This window comes from Manduca sexta, chromosome 20, assembly GCF_014839805.1.
Source record: "Manduca sexta isolate Smith_Timp_Sample1 chromosome 20, JHU_Msex_v1.0, whole genome shotgun sequence".
NCBI classification, from domain to species: domain Eukaryota; kingdom Metazoa; phylum Arthropoda; class Insecta; order Lepidoptera; family Sphingidae; genus Manduca; species Manduca sexta.
Genome location: NC_051134.1, coordinates 3,847,360 through 3,860,986, shown reverse-complemented (window position 1 = coordinate 3,860,986; position 13,627 = coordinate 3,847,360). Strand labels below are relative to the sequence as shown.

Sequence of the window (13,627 nt, the reverse complement as noted above, 5' to 3'; positions counted from 1 at the left end):
TGCGTAATAGAAAAAAATATAGATTTTATGTTGTTTATTTATTTACTTGCAAAATTATAAATTTTTAATTTCGATACGAGTGCTTAACATAAATAATTGTATCAAACTCATTATTATAAAAGATTATGAGATACTTTGTAAATAACGAGTAACTTTCTTTAGATGTTTGAAGCCACTGGCGTAATTTACTTAAAAAACGTGACGTTCCAGCCTTTTCAAAAGAAAATCTCATAAGAACTTTGAGTTACAAGCTTGATTCAACATCGTGCTTGTCCATTTTAGGCACTAAATAAACCTCATATAACTTCAATGCTTTCAACATTAATGAAGATCTTTGGGGTTTGTCTGTTAAAGCGTTGCAGTCAGTGATAGTTAGCATCGCCCCAATCCTTTCTGATATTTTTAATTGCTGCATAAGAGACGGCATATTCCCTGATCTTATGAAGATAAGTAAAGTAGTACCAATTTTAAAACTGGTTGCTCCAACACCCCCTCCAATTATAGGCCTATTTCTATTTTACCAGCTTTAAGTAAAATATTCGAAAAGTTAATGCTTAATCAAATGCTGGTGTTCTTTAATAAAAATGAGATTCTACATGACAGGCAATTCGGTTTTACAAAGGGTAGGTCCACGCAAGATGCAGGACGTGCATTAGTTAAAGCTGTGTTGATGCCTGGGAGGGATCGCAGGATGCTTTAGGGTATTTTGTGATCTTTCCAAGGCGTTCGATTGCGTTGATCATGGAACCCTCATTTTAAAGCTCCACTATTACGGCATCAGGGGGAGGGCTTAAACTAATATCTTCATATTTATCGGGTCGGAAACAAAAAGTTTTTATCAACAACGTTTCCTCTGCAGGGTCCACAGTTGGGATTGGGGTCCCCAGGGTTCAATTTTGGGACCATTTCTGTTTTAGTTTATATTAATGATCTACCGTACATTATTAACAAAATGGCTGAAGTTGTATTATTCGCTGACGACACTTCACTAATATTTAAACTAAATAGAAGGGAAGGAAATTTTGTAGAGCCAAATAAAGTATTTAAATTGATTTCTGACTGGTTTTCTGCCAATAATCTTCTATTAAATGCAGCAAAACTAAATGTGTTCGATTCTCGTTACTGAACAAGATTAATGGAACTGATATTGATTTAGACGGGAATAAACTAGAATTAGTACCCTCTACAGTCTTCCTTGGGGTTTCTATCGATAGGAAATTACAATGGGGACCCCACATTCAAAGAATTTCGAGTAAATTGAGTTCTGCAGTCTTTGCTATTAGGAAGATCAGATATTTAACTGATGTGGCTACGGCAAGGTTAGTATATTTCGCTTACTTCCACAGCATTATGTCTTATTGCATTCTTCTGTGGGGTACTGCAGTAGATCTGCAGACCATTTTTATTTTACAGAAAAGAGCGATTCGTGCAATTTATAACCTTCGGTCTCGCGATTCCCTTAGAGAACTGTTTAAGGAGGTGAATATACTGACTTTGCCAGCTGAATACATTTTTCAAAATATTATGTATGTCCGTAAGAACCTAGGTACTTTTATGAAAAACAGTGACTTGCACTGTTTGAACACTAGAAATAAGAATAAACTAGTTGTTCCAAATTTCCGGCTCTGTAAAACAAATAAATCTTATCTAGCGAATTGTATCAAATTCTATAATAAAATCCCTCTTGAAATAACCAATCTGCCCGGCTACAAATTTAAGTGTCATGTTAAGCGCGAATTAATGTCAAAGGGGTATTATAATGTAAAGGATTACCTCGATGATCAGACGGTTTGGAAAAACAGTCCTGCACACCCTGTCCAACCCTATGTTAACGCCAATATTATAAATTAACTACATAAACGTCTCATGTGTACCTTTCTACAATTTTGACATTATACTGGGTAACAGTTTTAAATTTATGTGACATATTTTATTTTATATTGACTCATTGAATTATCAATGTATAATAGACGACCGACCGATCATTTTGTTGCACCAGCCTTAAAATTTATAATCTTAATTATATTGACCAAGATCTGCGACAAAATATGAAATGAAAATATTATGTTTGTAAATGTAGGCGTATGCACGCTGTACACTGACTGTTTCATAGTTTTTATAATTTTTTAGTATTATTGTTTTTTTCTCGTTGGTTTTTAGTTATTGCTAAATACTTTTATGTGGATTTTCTCCGCAATTTTACGGTGATGTGCGTGTATTAGCTTATATAATTAATCAGACTTTGTATAGAAAAGACTTATTAAAAAATATATATATATTTAATAACAATATTATAAATGAATAGACAATTGATGACAAAAATAAAGCCCGGAGTTTCTTTCTGCCTTTCTTCTTCGGGTAGTCATCGCTTAGGTAGTTAGTGAAAGGCTGGTAGGTTAGCTAGGTTAGGGCTTTTATTGTCCTCACCGGTGAGGATCGCGACGCGTTTCTCCCTTATTGCTTATTTAAAAATACATACATACATAATTTTATTTCTTCTTCCCTGCCAGCCCGAGCTGGCTTCTTTGTTTACTAAGTATATTTTTCATTTATTTTATTGTCTTTGTTTATATAAGCTAATCTAATTAAGTAATAATTGAATATTCTCATGTACCTTGACTTATCATAAGTGCAACTATGTTCGCCTACGTGATGAATAAAGCATTTTTATTTTTTATTTTTTGCTTTCAACATTAATGTATTTAATAAAATATACCTGGTAATCCAAAACAGCCAGATTTGGTGCTCTTCAAAAAATACTTAGCTACGTAAATAATATCGTTAAGCAGTAGTAAAAAGATCAGCGACCCCGCAGGTCAATGTCACTAAGCTTATGAAAAGATATCAAGATTAATACAAAAAATACATCACTTTGTCCTCTTTGATATCAGAGCTTCGCAGGACGTAAATAACCAAATTTAATTTCAATTCGCTGAACTGGATATCAATATTACAAAGAGTTTTCATCTACGAAAACCTTCAAAACAATGTCAGGTGAAATGAAAAGTGACCCTTTCAATTAATGAACATCCAACTCTGTCACGTTTACTTTGTTTAATTAATATTTTTAAGGGTCTGTACCTTACAAAATCCGTATAACTGGAAGTAGGACTCACGCGGTCTGGGATCTGTACATACTTAACTTTACCGTGCGCTCTAAACACTGTCAGACCAATCGCAAAAAAATAGTTTGTAACAGTAAATTCGTTTTTTGTTATTAGAGCACATATTTACAGTTTTTGGATTTTTATCTTTAAATATATTATATATTTAGAAACGCTTCAAAATGTTCCTTAGTAAGTTAAGTGTTGGAAATAATTTTAGTTATTTTGTTATTAGTTTGAATTTTATTTTATTGTTATCGCTGTCATAATATTGTTAGATTTAGAGTTAGATTATATTGTTAGATGTAAGTGTTTTGGCTAAGTGCTGTAAACTTTCATTGAATTATAATAAATAATAAAATGTGCTGTAAGACATTGCTTCTTGTCAACATTTTGAGATTCTAGGTCAACGGAAAGTACCCTATAGGTTTTGATTTCTTTGTGAAATTTTAAAATATGCGATATAAACGATATCTTTTGATCACGTTGACTTACACGTTTGTTTCTTTCACTGATGAAAGAGACTATAGAGCTAGGTATTTGATATAAATTTAACTTTATACCTTTACCCGTTCCTGAGAATCAAGATCATGGCAAACAGACTGACAATAAACTGATCCTATAAGAGTTTCTTTTGATGTATTAGGCTTTTGACATAGGAACCTAAAAAAAACTTTAAATTATCATTTTATTATCTGTGTTGTCCCTTGTAACAAAACTCAACTTACAGTTGGAAATTGGCCATATTTTCGTTTAACTACAATTTTAGATACGTGTCTTTCTGTCCAACTTAAACAGAAATTTCAACGTGCGATTCGTATTCCTACTTCAACGTTATACGTCCACATGAGTAACAGTTCTTTGCCCGTAGCTCTCGCGCAATCACTGGCATTACCGGAAGATCAAAAATACCTAATCATTTCTTTAAATATGTAATGTAGACTCCGATGTAAAATTAAAGAGCGGTGACAATCATCAGATTAATATGTCACTGTTGTAAAAGACGCTTTAATGCCTTTTACTAAAACAGCACCGTATGAAACGATTAAACCTTCCTCTCCCTAATTGGATCATTCTCTTCGGCGATTAAAGCGATTGCTCCGATGTACGGGCGGGCACTATTGTAAAATACCTTTTATGTATGCTGTTTATCCGACTGCGATAGTTGATCAAAGCCTGAAGGTCGGTGAAGCATGATCCGACTCGTTGGTGTAGTCAACATTTTGCGTAACAATATTAAGTTTACGCATATGTTCGCGTAAGACGTTAACTTTATAGTTCTTAATTTTTTAAGTTTACGCGAATGTTATACATTGAAATAAAACTGGTTTTTGCAGTTTATCACGGTTTTTTATATTTAGATTTTCTATCAATTCAAAGAATTTGCAGCCTTCAAGGTCACGGGGCAGACATGACTTTGCCCACACACATCATGCGACGGAACTAACATAAAGTGGGTGCCTTTGCCTACTCCTTCGAAGATAAAGGCTTGATGTTTGTGAGTTTTTTATCTTTATCTGGGAATCCACCCCACAGCCACTTCTTTCTGCCCATCACCACCACGATACTTACTGCAAAAAAAAAAACTAAATACGAGGCAATACAAATTATAATTAATTGTATATTCTATTGTTTCAGGCCGAGGCGAGGGTTTCGAAGGCAAGTCGGTAAGTGAAACGTTACTCAAACACGTCTCAGCACGTTTTCAATTAACGCTTCGATGAACAAATTCTGCTTTATCAAGAATTCGATATGGATGTTTGATCGGAATATTTTTTCTTTCAATTTAATTTCACTTGCGTATGAAATAAATTAGAAATATTCATATTACATTCGTATCTACTCTGAATTTATGAAACATGGATTTCGATATGAAATTTTTTATCACGGAATGATATTACTCGAGACCGCTGGGATTTCAAATTTGTTACTATTCGCCAGCAATATTTTACAGGAGAAAGTAGGAAATCGCGCTGGTAGGTCATATAATAGTAAGACCATACATCCACTCTGCCAAGAACTTTGCATTGCCGACCGTAAGGCAGAAGCAGGCAGAAAAAATAGTAATTGAAGAGATGTTTGAGCATGAGACAAAAAAGAGGGTATAAATAATTGGACCTTAGTATATCTCACAATTATCAAATGCTGTACAAAAGCCTTTATGGCAGTGACCTTTTTCTGAATGGTATCATCCCGGCTCATGCAATCTGAGGATTAAGTTTTGTAGCCACGGCATGCAGCACCACATTGTATATTACCTACTTATATATAAAATTATTTAATATGTATTATGATTATATTTTTAAAGTGTTCTTTATTTATTTAATATTTTTGTACATGTGCCGTGTCCATGACACATAAAATATTATTCTTTCTTTCTTGTACAATGTGACGACCTCTTATAAATTTGTGACTTCCTCTATAAGATACAATGTTATCTCTAAAGGCAAAGTTAATGAAATTGCGCAGAAACTAATCTATCGCGCAGCGGTATCTGTCAAATATACAATTCCGCCGCAAATTGTAATTTCGTTACATAAATTCTGACATTCGCCGACAAGCGTACTGCGCATACATTTTGTACGAGATCTTTCATGAAAGCGGTCTACACCTTTATCAGCATACCACGGTACTGGTAACATAATAAACCATTTAATATATATAAACAAGTACCAGTCAACCTACCAGTGGCTAAGGGTCCGTTAGGGTATATTCTGATTCCTGCAGGTTTCCCTTTTATAATTTTATATATTTTTTTTTTCATGCTTTATTTGGACAAAGAACATTTTTAGCTTATAAGCAATGTATCTTAAATTATCAAGTCACTGCTATAATCATTATTTATAAGTAATCCGTGGATAGCGTTGTGGGTAGTACATTTAACTATCACTATATATATGTAAAAAACTGTAAAAAATATAATGTACTATTGTTTGTTATCCCTAATAAATGAAAAAAATGAAAAAAAAAATATTTATGTAAAATCTGATTTTCATTGAAACCCCATTTTTTTAAAAAAATATTAAAAGATTTTTAGACCCCATTCATGCGTGTTAGTTAGTACCTATATGTTGTATCGGGTTCCCTTTCGGTAAATTTCACCCACCGCCACTGCAACGTACTGATATTAAATAAATTTGTATTAATAACAACGTATTTAAAAATGTTGTAACACAATACTTCAAAATGGGTTCTTTTTCTACGTCACTAATCGACCTAGAATAGCGATGGGAATTGTATGGGATCTTACATTTAAACACGATATAAGCACAATTAGTGTTACTTATAAAAAAATCGCAAAGTAATGCTTAGTTAAAACACAAATTTACTCGATCAGCTGTAAGTCAAAACCCGCCATCTTGCCTCTTAATAAGGTATAAATTAGGAAACCGGTGAGGTTTTTGACAGCTATTTAAGTAATTCTTAACCACCTCTTAACGCTAAAACAAGTTTATAAGTAAGACTGAACAACGTGCAATCCCGTATAAAAAACACGCATCTCTAACAGCCGAAAGTAGTTTCCGGTTTTTTCAGGGCACCAGTCTAAGCTAGACAGAGACATACGTCAACTGTAGAAGTCTTACGATAGACAAATACAGGAATACCGCAACGTGTCGGAATTCCGGGCGCTCAGCGCGGAATGTTAATAATGCACTCCATTACTCGGCGCTACCGGCAATAGGGTTGCCAAAAACGGAAAGTCACGTAACATGTGCTTCTTTTAGCAAACAATTTTTTATTTACAAAAGTAACAAAGATAAAGGTAGCTAAAACGTAAACTTCGTTAAAGAATGGTAAATATCTGTGTAAAAGTAATGATAATTTTGACTATTTCAACGGAGAAATTGACTGTTGGATGTTTTACAAATATAAAATAAACAGATTGCGTTTTATGTCTGAAATATGATTTTATTGTAAAAACTTCTTGTGATAATTTTATGTAGAAACGGCCTATTAAATATTATGTTTAATGGATACTAAAAAGCTTGTAGCATAAAATAGCTTGTAAACATTGTTGAGTCGAGTATTATTTGATTTAAAATATTAAATTGATTCGTTAATGCTATTGTTTTATATAGTACAAGTATAATTACTTGGACATCTATAGCTACAATACCATCAGACATTACAACTGTGTTTTACAGTTAAATTACTGAGAGTTCAGACTTAACATCTCATGAAAATTTATGTCCTGCAAGACCATGCTGAACTTTTGAGCTCAACGTTTTAGGTGACTTAGCCATTGTTAATGAAGAAGCTTAAGCGAGGTCAAGATTAGCAAGAAAACTTTCAGAAATTGACTTCCGCAAGCAATTTTTACATTGTAAATAATCATGGCAAGCTGAATTTTGCAAATCTTGAAGCTTGCCGGGTTTGCGGCGGGTCGGGCATATAGAATAGAATTATTGCAATATTGTCACTAATGAAACTATCTAGAAGTTCTTGCGCAATATATTAGTGAGAACTTACTAGTCTAAGCTTACCTTTAACGTTCTTTATCAGGTAAGTAATGTAAAGATACAGATATCTATATACATATATTTAAACCAGTCTTTAATTAATATAGAAACATCACAACACTCAATCGGTACATATAATACAAGACAGATAATAAATTTGAAACAAGCGTTTTGACAACCCTAGCTGTCGCAGTAGTCTGCAACAATGTAATGTAGACGTGACAGCATTCTGTAGTATGATGCACGTGATTTATACCGCACGAGTGACGGTACATCTGCAGTTTTACCAAATATATGAAACTGTACACAGTATTTTGTATATTTGCTTAGTTTATTGAAATCTGACTTATAACTAAAAACCAGTGCTGTGTTTGCTTGTCATAACACAACTTATGCTGAGATGGCCACCTACTTGTCGCGGTTCGGACATAGAAATTAATTACTTAGTGGTTTTTTTCTTTATTTTTTTTTTGTTTTTTTTGTTATATATATATATATATATATATATATATATATATATATATATATATAATATGGATTCACCACGTGTAACGCGACAATAAATTATTCTTTCTTTCTTTCTTAATTAGTCAAACTTTAATTCGGGTGAATTAAAATAAAAAAAGAATGTGTTGCCGATGCAAAGGGGCCGTTCAAGTATTACGTAACGCATTTTTTTAAGATTTTTGACCCCCCACCCCTCTATGTAACGCGTCGTAGCATTTTCCTGTACGCCCCCGCCCCCTCTCAAAAAGTAATGTAACTCTAAAATTACATTTTTTTCGCAAAGTACCGGAAAATCGCTAAAATACCTTTGTTATTGTTTTAAAATAAAAAATCCAATGTTACATGCTCGGATCCCCCCTCCTGCGCCCTTAACGCATCGTAACGTGTTACATGACCTCCCCTCCCGTCCGAATTGCGTTACGTAATAGGCTACATTTTAATTGTTTTTTTTTTACACATTGCAATGGTGCAAATAAGTACAAGACGGTGTGTGGACTTATTCTATGAATTGGGACCGACGATGCATAGTCAGCGGCTTAGTCCAGAACGGATGCTTCGGGGTGTTGGATTACTAAGGATGGTTCGGGACGTTGTATAACTGACTACTTTATATTTACTAATATTTAAAGGAATATTAGAAGGTAATATTTATGTTTTGCTAAATATAAAATTGCGTCCTCTAAAAAACGCAACCCCAAATGTAACTTTTCAATGGACTAATTATGTTTACGCGAATGTTATATATTAAAACGGATTTTATCGCGGTTTTAATATTTTAGTTTTCTCCCCACGTTGCAAAGACTTTGCAGTCTTTAGGTCCCCTCCCGTCACCCCGAATAAAACCGCGATAAAATTCTAAAAATAGTTTAGTTTTAACGCCTGAATGATGATTGGAAAGTGAGTGGACTGCGCATTGTTAACTTAAAAAACCAGTAGTGTCACTCCTATTGTCGATAGCGCCGATCGATATCATCGAGTGACGGATATCGACAAGGCTTGTGCCACCTATTTGTATTTATATTAAACTTACAGTGTTACACATAATATGTATTTAAAAAAAAAACAATAAAATTGACTACACATTGCACCATCTTGCACGTGTCTGACATTAAGTTTGTACTTGGTTGCTATAAAACCGAACCGCAAACTAAGAGTCGCCAGTTTAATATTCCTCGCGCGAATTTTGTCATCTCTTAATATGCAAATAGGATTTTATTACTTTGATGTCAGTACGCGCTGGATATTTGGGATATTTTCGGCGTCTGTTGACAATTATGCCGACGGCTAATGACCCGCTGGTACTTCAACTGGGTGTTTGCAGACGTAAGCTAGCATATCATTGTAGATTGGAGAATGTTTTATTCGTGTATTAATGGAAAATATAAATAGCTTTAAAATTGTTGTGGAAAGAAAGTTATCAGATTTTCTCCTGAAGCGATTTCTAGTGGTAGCGACCGTATATCTAACTGGTTACTTACCTACCCAACTTTTAATTCCGCAAGAACATAGTGCCTTCGAAATTTTACCTATGTATTATTCAGCTAATTAATAATAATAATAATATCAGCCCTGTATTATATACTTGCCCACTGCTGAGCACGGGCTACCTCTACTACTGAGAGGGATTAGGCCTTAGTCCACCACGCTGGCCTAGTGCGGATTGGTAGACTTCACACTCCTTCGAAATTCCTATAGAGAACTTCTCAGATGTGCAGGTTTCTTCACAATGTTTTCCTTCACCGTTAAAGCGAACGATAAATTCACAAAGAATACACACATGATTTTTTAGAAAACTCAGAGATGTGTGCCGTTGGGATTTGACCTGTGGACATTCGTCTTGGCAGTCCGTTCCACACCAAACTAGGCTATTCAGCTAATTAGAATAAAATTATCTAACCCGCTTTTCGCTGGTGCGGTAAGGCTTGAACCCTCACATTTATAGTGGTAAATCTTAGCTAATAACAATAAATAATGCAAAAACTTCTATCATTATTCAATAACAACGACTTATGTTTACAGATTTACAGCCAGTTTCAAGAACTTTAGAAGTGAAAGTAACACCTACATTATAAACCAGAACATCTGTTTCATCAATTTATACTGCATCTTTTCATAATTTTGTCTCCCGCTTTGCCATGGAGGGAAGTGGAAAAATATATTTCTAACTCCTTCGTATCGTTTTATATAATTTACTTGCGGGTTAAGACTGATTACTGCTCCCAGCGATTCGCCGAGCTACGCGCTCGGTGTCATCAAAATGTGTGCCACTGTTCACCCTTGCTTACAGGAGTTGTATTGGTGGGTGTGAAAGCCTCGCAAAAAACGCCTACTTCAACATACAGATCGCTTAAGTAAAAGCCACAAAACAAACGCCCATTTTGACAAAGTAACTGTAGCTTTGACTGTTAGGTAATGTCAATGAAGAAGCCTTTAATTGATAAAAGCAGGCTTGGATTGCTTCAAGATACGATAATACGCCTACTGCACAGATAAGAATAGTCACCGTAAACTTAATCCAATCCTTTGACTAAATCTAATTACTTGCTTTGCTTAGAGCCAGTCTTCAACTAATCGGGTTGAAGATGGCTTAGTTTAAATACGTCTAATGTAGTACGCAATTAAAATTAATTCGTCTGCTTACAGCGATCTGCTGATCAGTCTACATCAAACAGACGGATTAGCTACTATAGTTTTAAAGAACATCGTCGTAAATTTCAAATTACTTAGTTATTGCGTTTTATATGGTCAAATTATCTCATTCTGTGACTCCCAGGTTAATAAACTGCCAGATTCTTACAGAAAACCTGTATCTTTACAACATACCTTGACTCAACCGGAGTAGGACCACTGTTCATCAAGCTTGCTTGAGCTTGAGTTTCGTACGGTGTAAGTGATTTGCGAAGGTCCGAACAACCAGTTACGATTTTAATCTTTAATCCTCCTATCAGTAACGTAGCTTGCCATTGAGGGTCCCTATATCAATATTTGTTGGGGGCTCTTCAGGGCAGTGCAAAATTTTGGGTTCCCGCGCAGTTTAATGTAGGCATGGGGCAAGAGGGGCCCCAGAGCTCAGGGGCCCCGTATCAATGATACGAATAATACAGCAGTAGTTACGCCCCTGCCACCCATACATGATTATTGTGGTACCAAGATGAAGCTTGTTTACGCGTCAATACCATAAAATAGGTAAATATTGACCTCACTCCATCAAATATCGACAAGTCACCAATTCTATTATTGTGATCACAACAAGGCGACCTATATAGCAGGTTGGCTTTGTATTTAAAAATAACTTGTATATTTCGATATCATCATCCATACATAATACTAAATTACATGTACTATTCATATTACATAATACTATAAATATATTTTGTATCATGCAAATGGCGAAGCGCAGACATATTGGAAACTAAAGTGGTATTGCGTGATCAATCATTTTAGAAAAATCCAATTAAACCGGTGCCGCAATATGAAATGAAATGAAATGATTTATTTGAATCTGTAAAATGTTATACATTATTTAGATTCCGTCAATATTAACTCTACCACCAGTTCGGAAAGCAGTTTTCACCAGAGAAGAACGGGCAAGAAACTCTGGTGTTGCTCTTTTCAATCAGTTTAGGGTAAAGACTACAGTACATGATAAAGTGAGAAGAGAAAAAAAAAGTTTAGAGCAGTTCATTTATAGGCTCGTGAAATAAGGAATAAATTAATTTAAATTTTTATATGACTGCACAACCCTCTCAGGAATCATGAAATTTCTCTATTATCCCTATGATTATTTCCTCCCAGCACCTCTAGCAATTAGAAATTAGAAATGTAAGCGAAATAGGCAGAACAGTCCACACATGCACATCGATTACAATGTACACTGGTACAGTAAGCCACAAGAGCGGCACATTAACTTGAATTGAAATATTCATTTCTATTCATCTAAAATAAAGTAAACCTTCTTAAGTTTATCAAAGTGAAAAAACGATTGTCGATACGGACAAAAAGTTTACTGGCGATTTGAATCAGTTGCTTTTGTGGCTGACTGTACATAGAAAATATATGAATTTCATGATGGATGGAATACATTTTTAAAGCTCTTATTATAGAAGAAAACTGGATGTACTTTATACCCGCCTTGATACCGACCATAATCTTCTACACGAGAAAACTATATCAAAGTGATTCTTTTCAATGCTCGATTTTCATAATCTCACATTGAATTGGTACCTACAGACACGTTACAACTTCAGTCCTTGCAACCGATATAAGAGAACCAGCAATACTAACTTCTATCTCAATTTTTCGTCATCATAATATTATTATAACTTACGCGAGACATTAAATTACTAGATAGCAACACGGATTTACTCATGTAGTCGTAGTTGGAATCGCTGACATTTCAACCTATTAATGAAGAGGCCTCCGCGACGCAACGTCCTCCTAGCACTCGCCCACGAAGATTACCTCCTTTATCATCATCATCAGTCACATAAAGTGGCTAACCTATGCTCAGCAGTGGACTCCCCGAAAGATTTCTAGACGGACCTGTCGAAAGCGGATGCATCCAATGATCACCTACTTAATAGGTTAAAATTGGTCGGCGATTCCGACCACGAATACGTTAGTAAAATCTTATTCCTATCTACTAATTTCTTTATCATGTTCAAATACTTGGTTAGCTTTCGTGAAGAAAGTGTCTTCTATAATAGAACATCAAAACGAAGTGAAAATTGATCTTGTAGTGAATGGTATAAAACAACTGCTGAAGTGTCGATAAAATCGATACGACCCAGAAAGAAAAATTTCAAACAATTCCTTTGTTTCAGGACGTGCCTGTCGAGCAACTGGAAAAGTTGAAAATGGGTGAGTGTGAAATGTTTTTCTATGTTGAGAAAAATAAACTTTATGGTTATGTAGTTAGAATTCAAATCTACATAGTTACGTGGGAATATATATGTATATATAGGTATTACAAATATTGTACGAAACAGAAACATATTTTTTTTTTATATAACACAGTCTCTCAGTTCGTTTCTAGTTTAGACGTTATTGTTTTTAGGTGATGTACGATGTAATCACCAAATGTGTCGTAGTGGTGCCTGGCGATTACGAGATATTTATGAATCACGGTCGCACGTTCAGTCATCTGTATTTGGACAAATGTTTGCTTTAACCACCAACATTTGTTTTAGATAAGAACAGCGCGTAACTAGCTTGGGCGAAAGTATTAATTAGATATACTATAGTGTATTATAATATCAAGCTGAAGAGTTGTTTGTTTGAACGCACTGATCTCAGGAACTACTAAAGCGTTTTTGAATTGTTTTGAACTAATTGGAAACTTCCTTACTCTTAGCAATAGGCATCATTTTTATCCCGTGAAAAAAATTCACACGAGCATATTCGCAGCCAAAAAACTAGACTCATAGATCGGTATTGAAAAATGTGCGATAGCCTCCCGTAATTCAAGATAATCGCACTCTGTCTGTTCGATGCGAAGTTAAATGTTTGTTTTCATTTCAAACGACATGTCCAAAACGATTAAAATACTATATCAAA

General features: G+C 34.7%; 1 protein-coding gene across 2 annotated transcripts in view; it reads left to right on the top strand.

Moving 5' to 3' along the window:
- LOC115445427 overlaps positions 1-13,627 on the top strand; it is a 112,478-nt gene that overhangs the window by 75,907 nt on the left and 22,944 nt on the right. For both annotated transcript variants that reach the window (XM_030171695.2, XM_030171703.2), the window contains exons 3-4: positions 4,743-4,771; positions 12,895-12,931. In XM_030171695.2, coding sequence (XP_030027555.1) covers positions 4,743-4,771; positions 12,895-12,931 — 66 coding nt within the window. The remainder of the gene's footprint in view (positions 1-4,742; positions 4,772-12,894; positions 12,932-13,627) is intronic.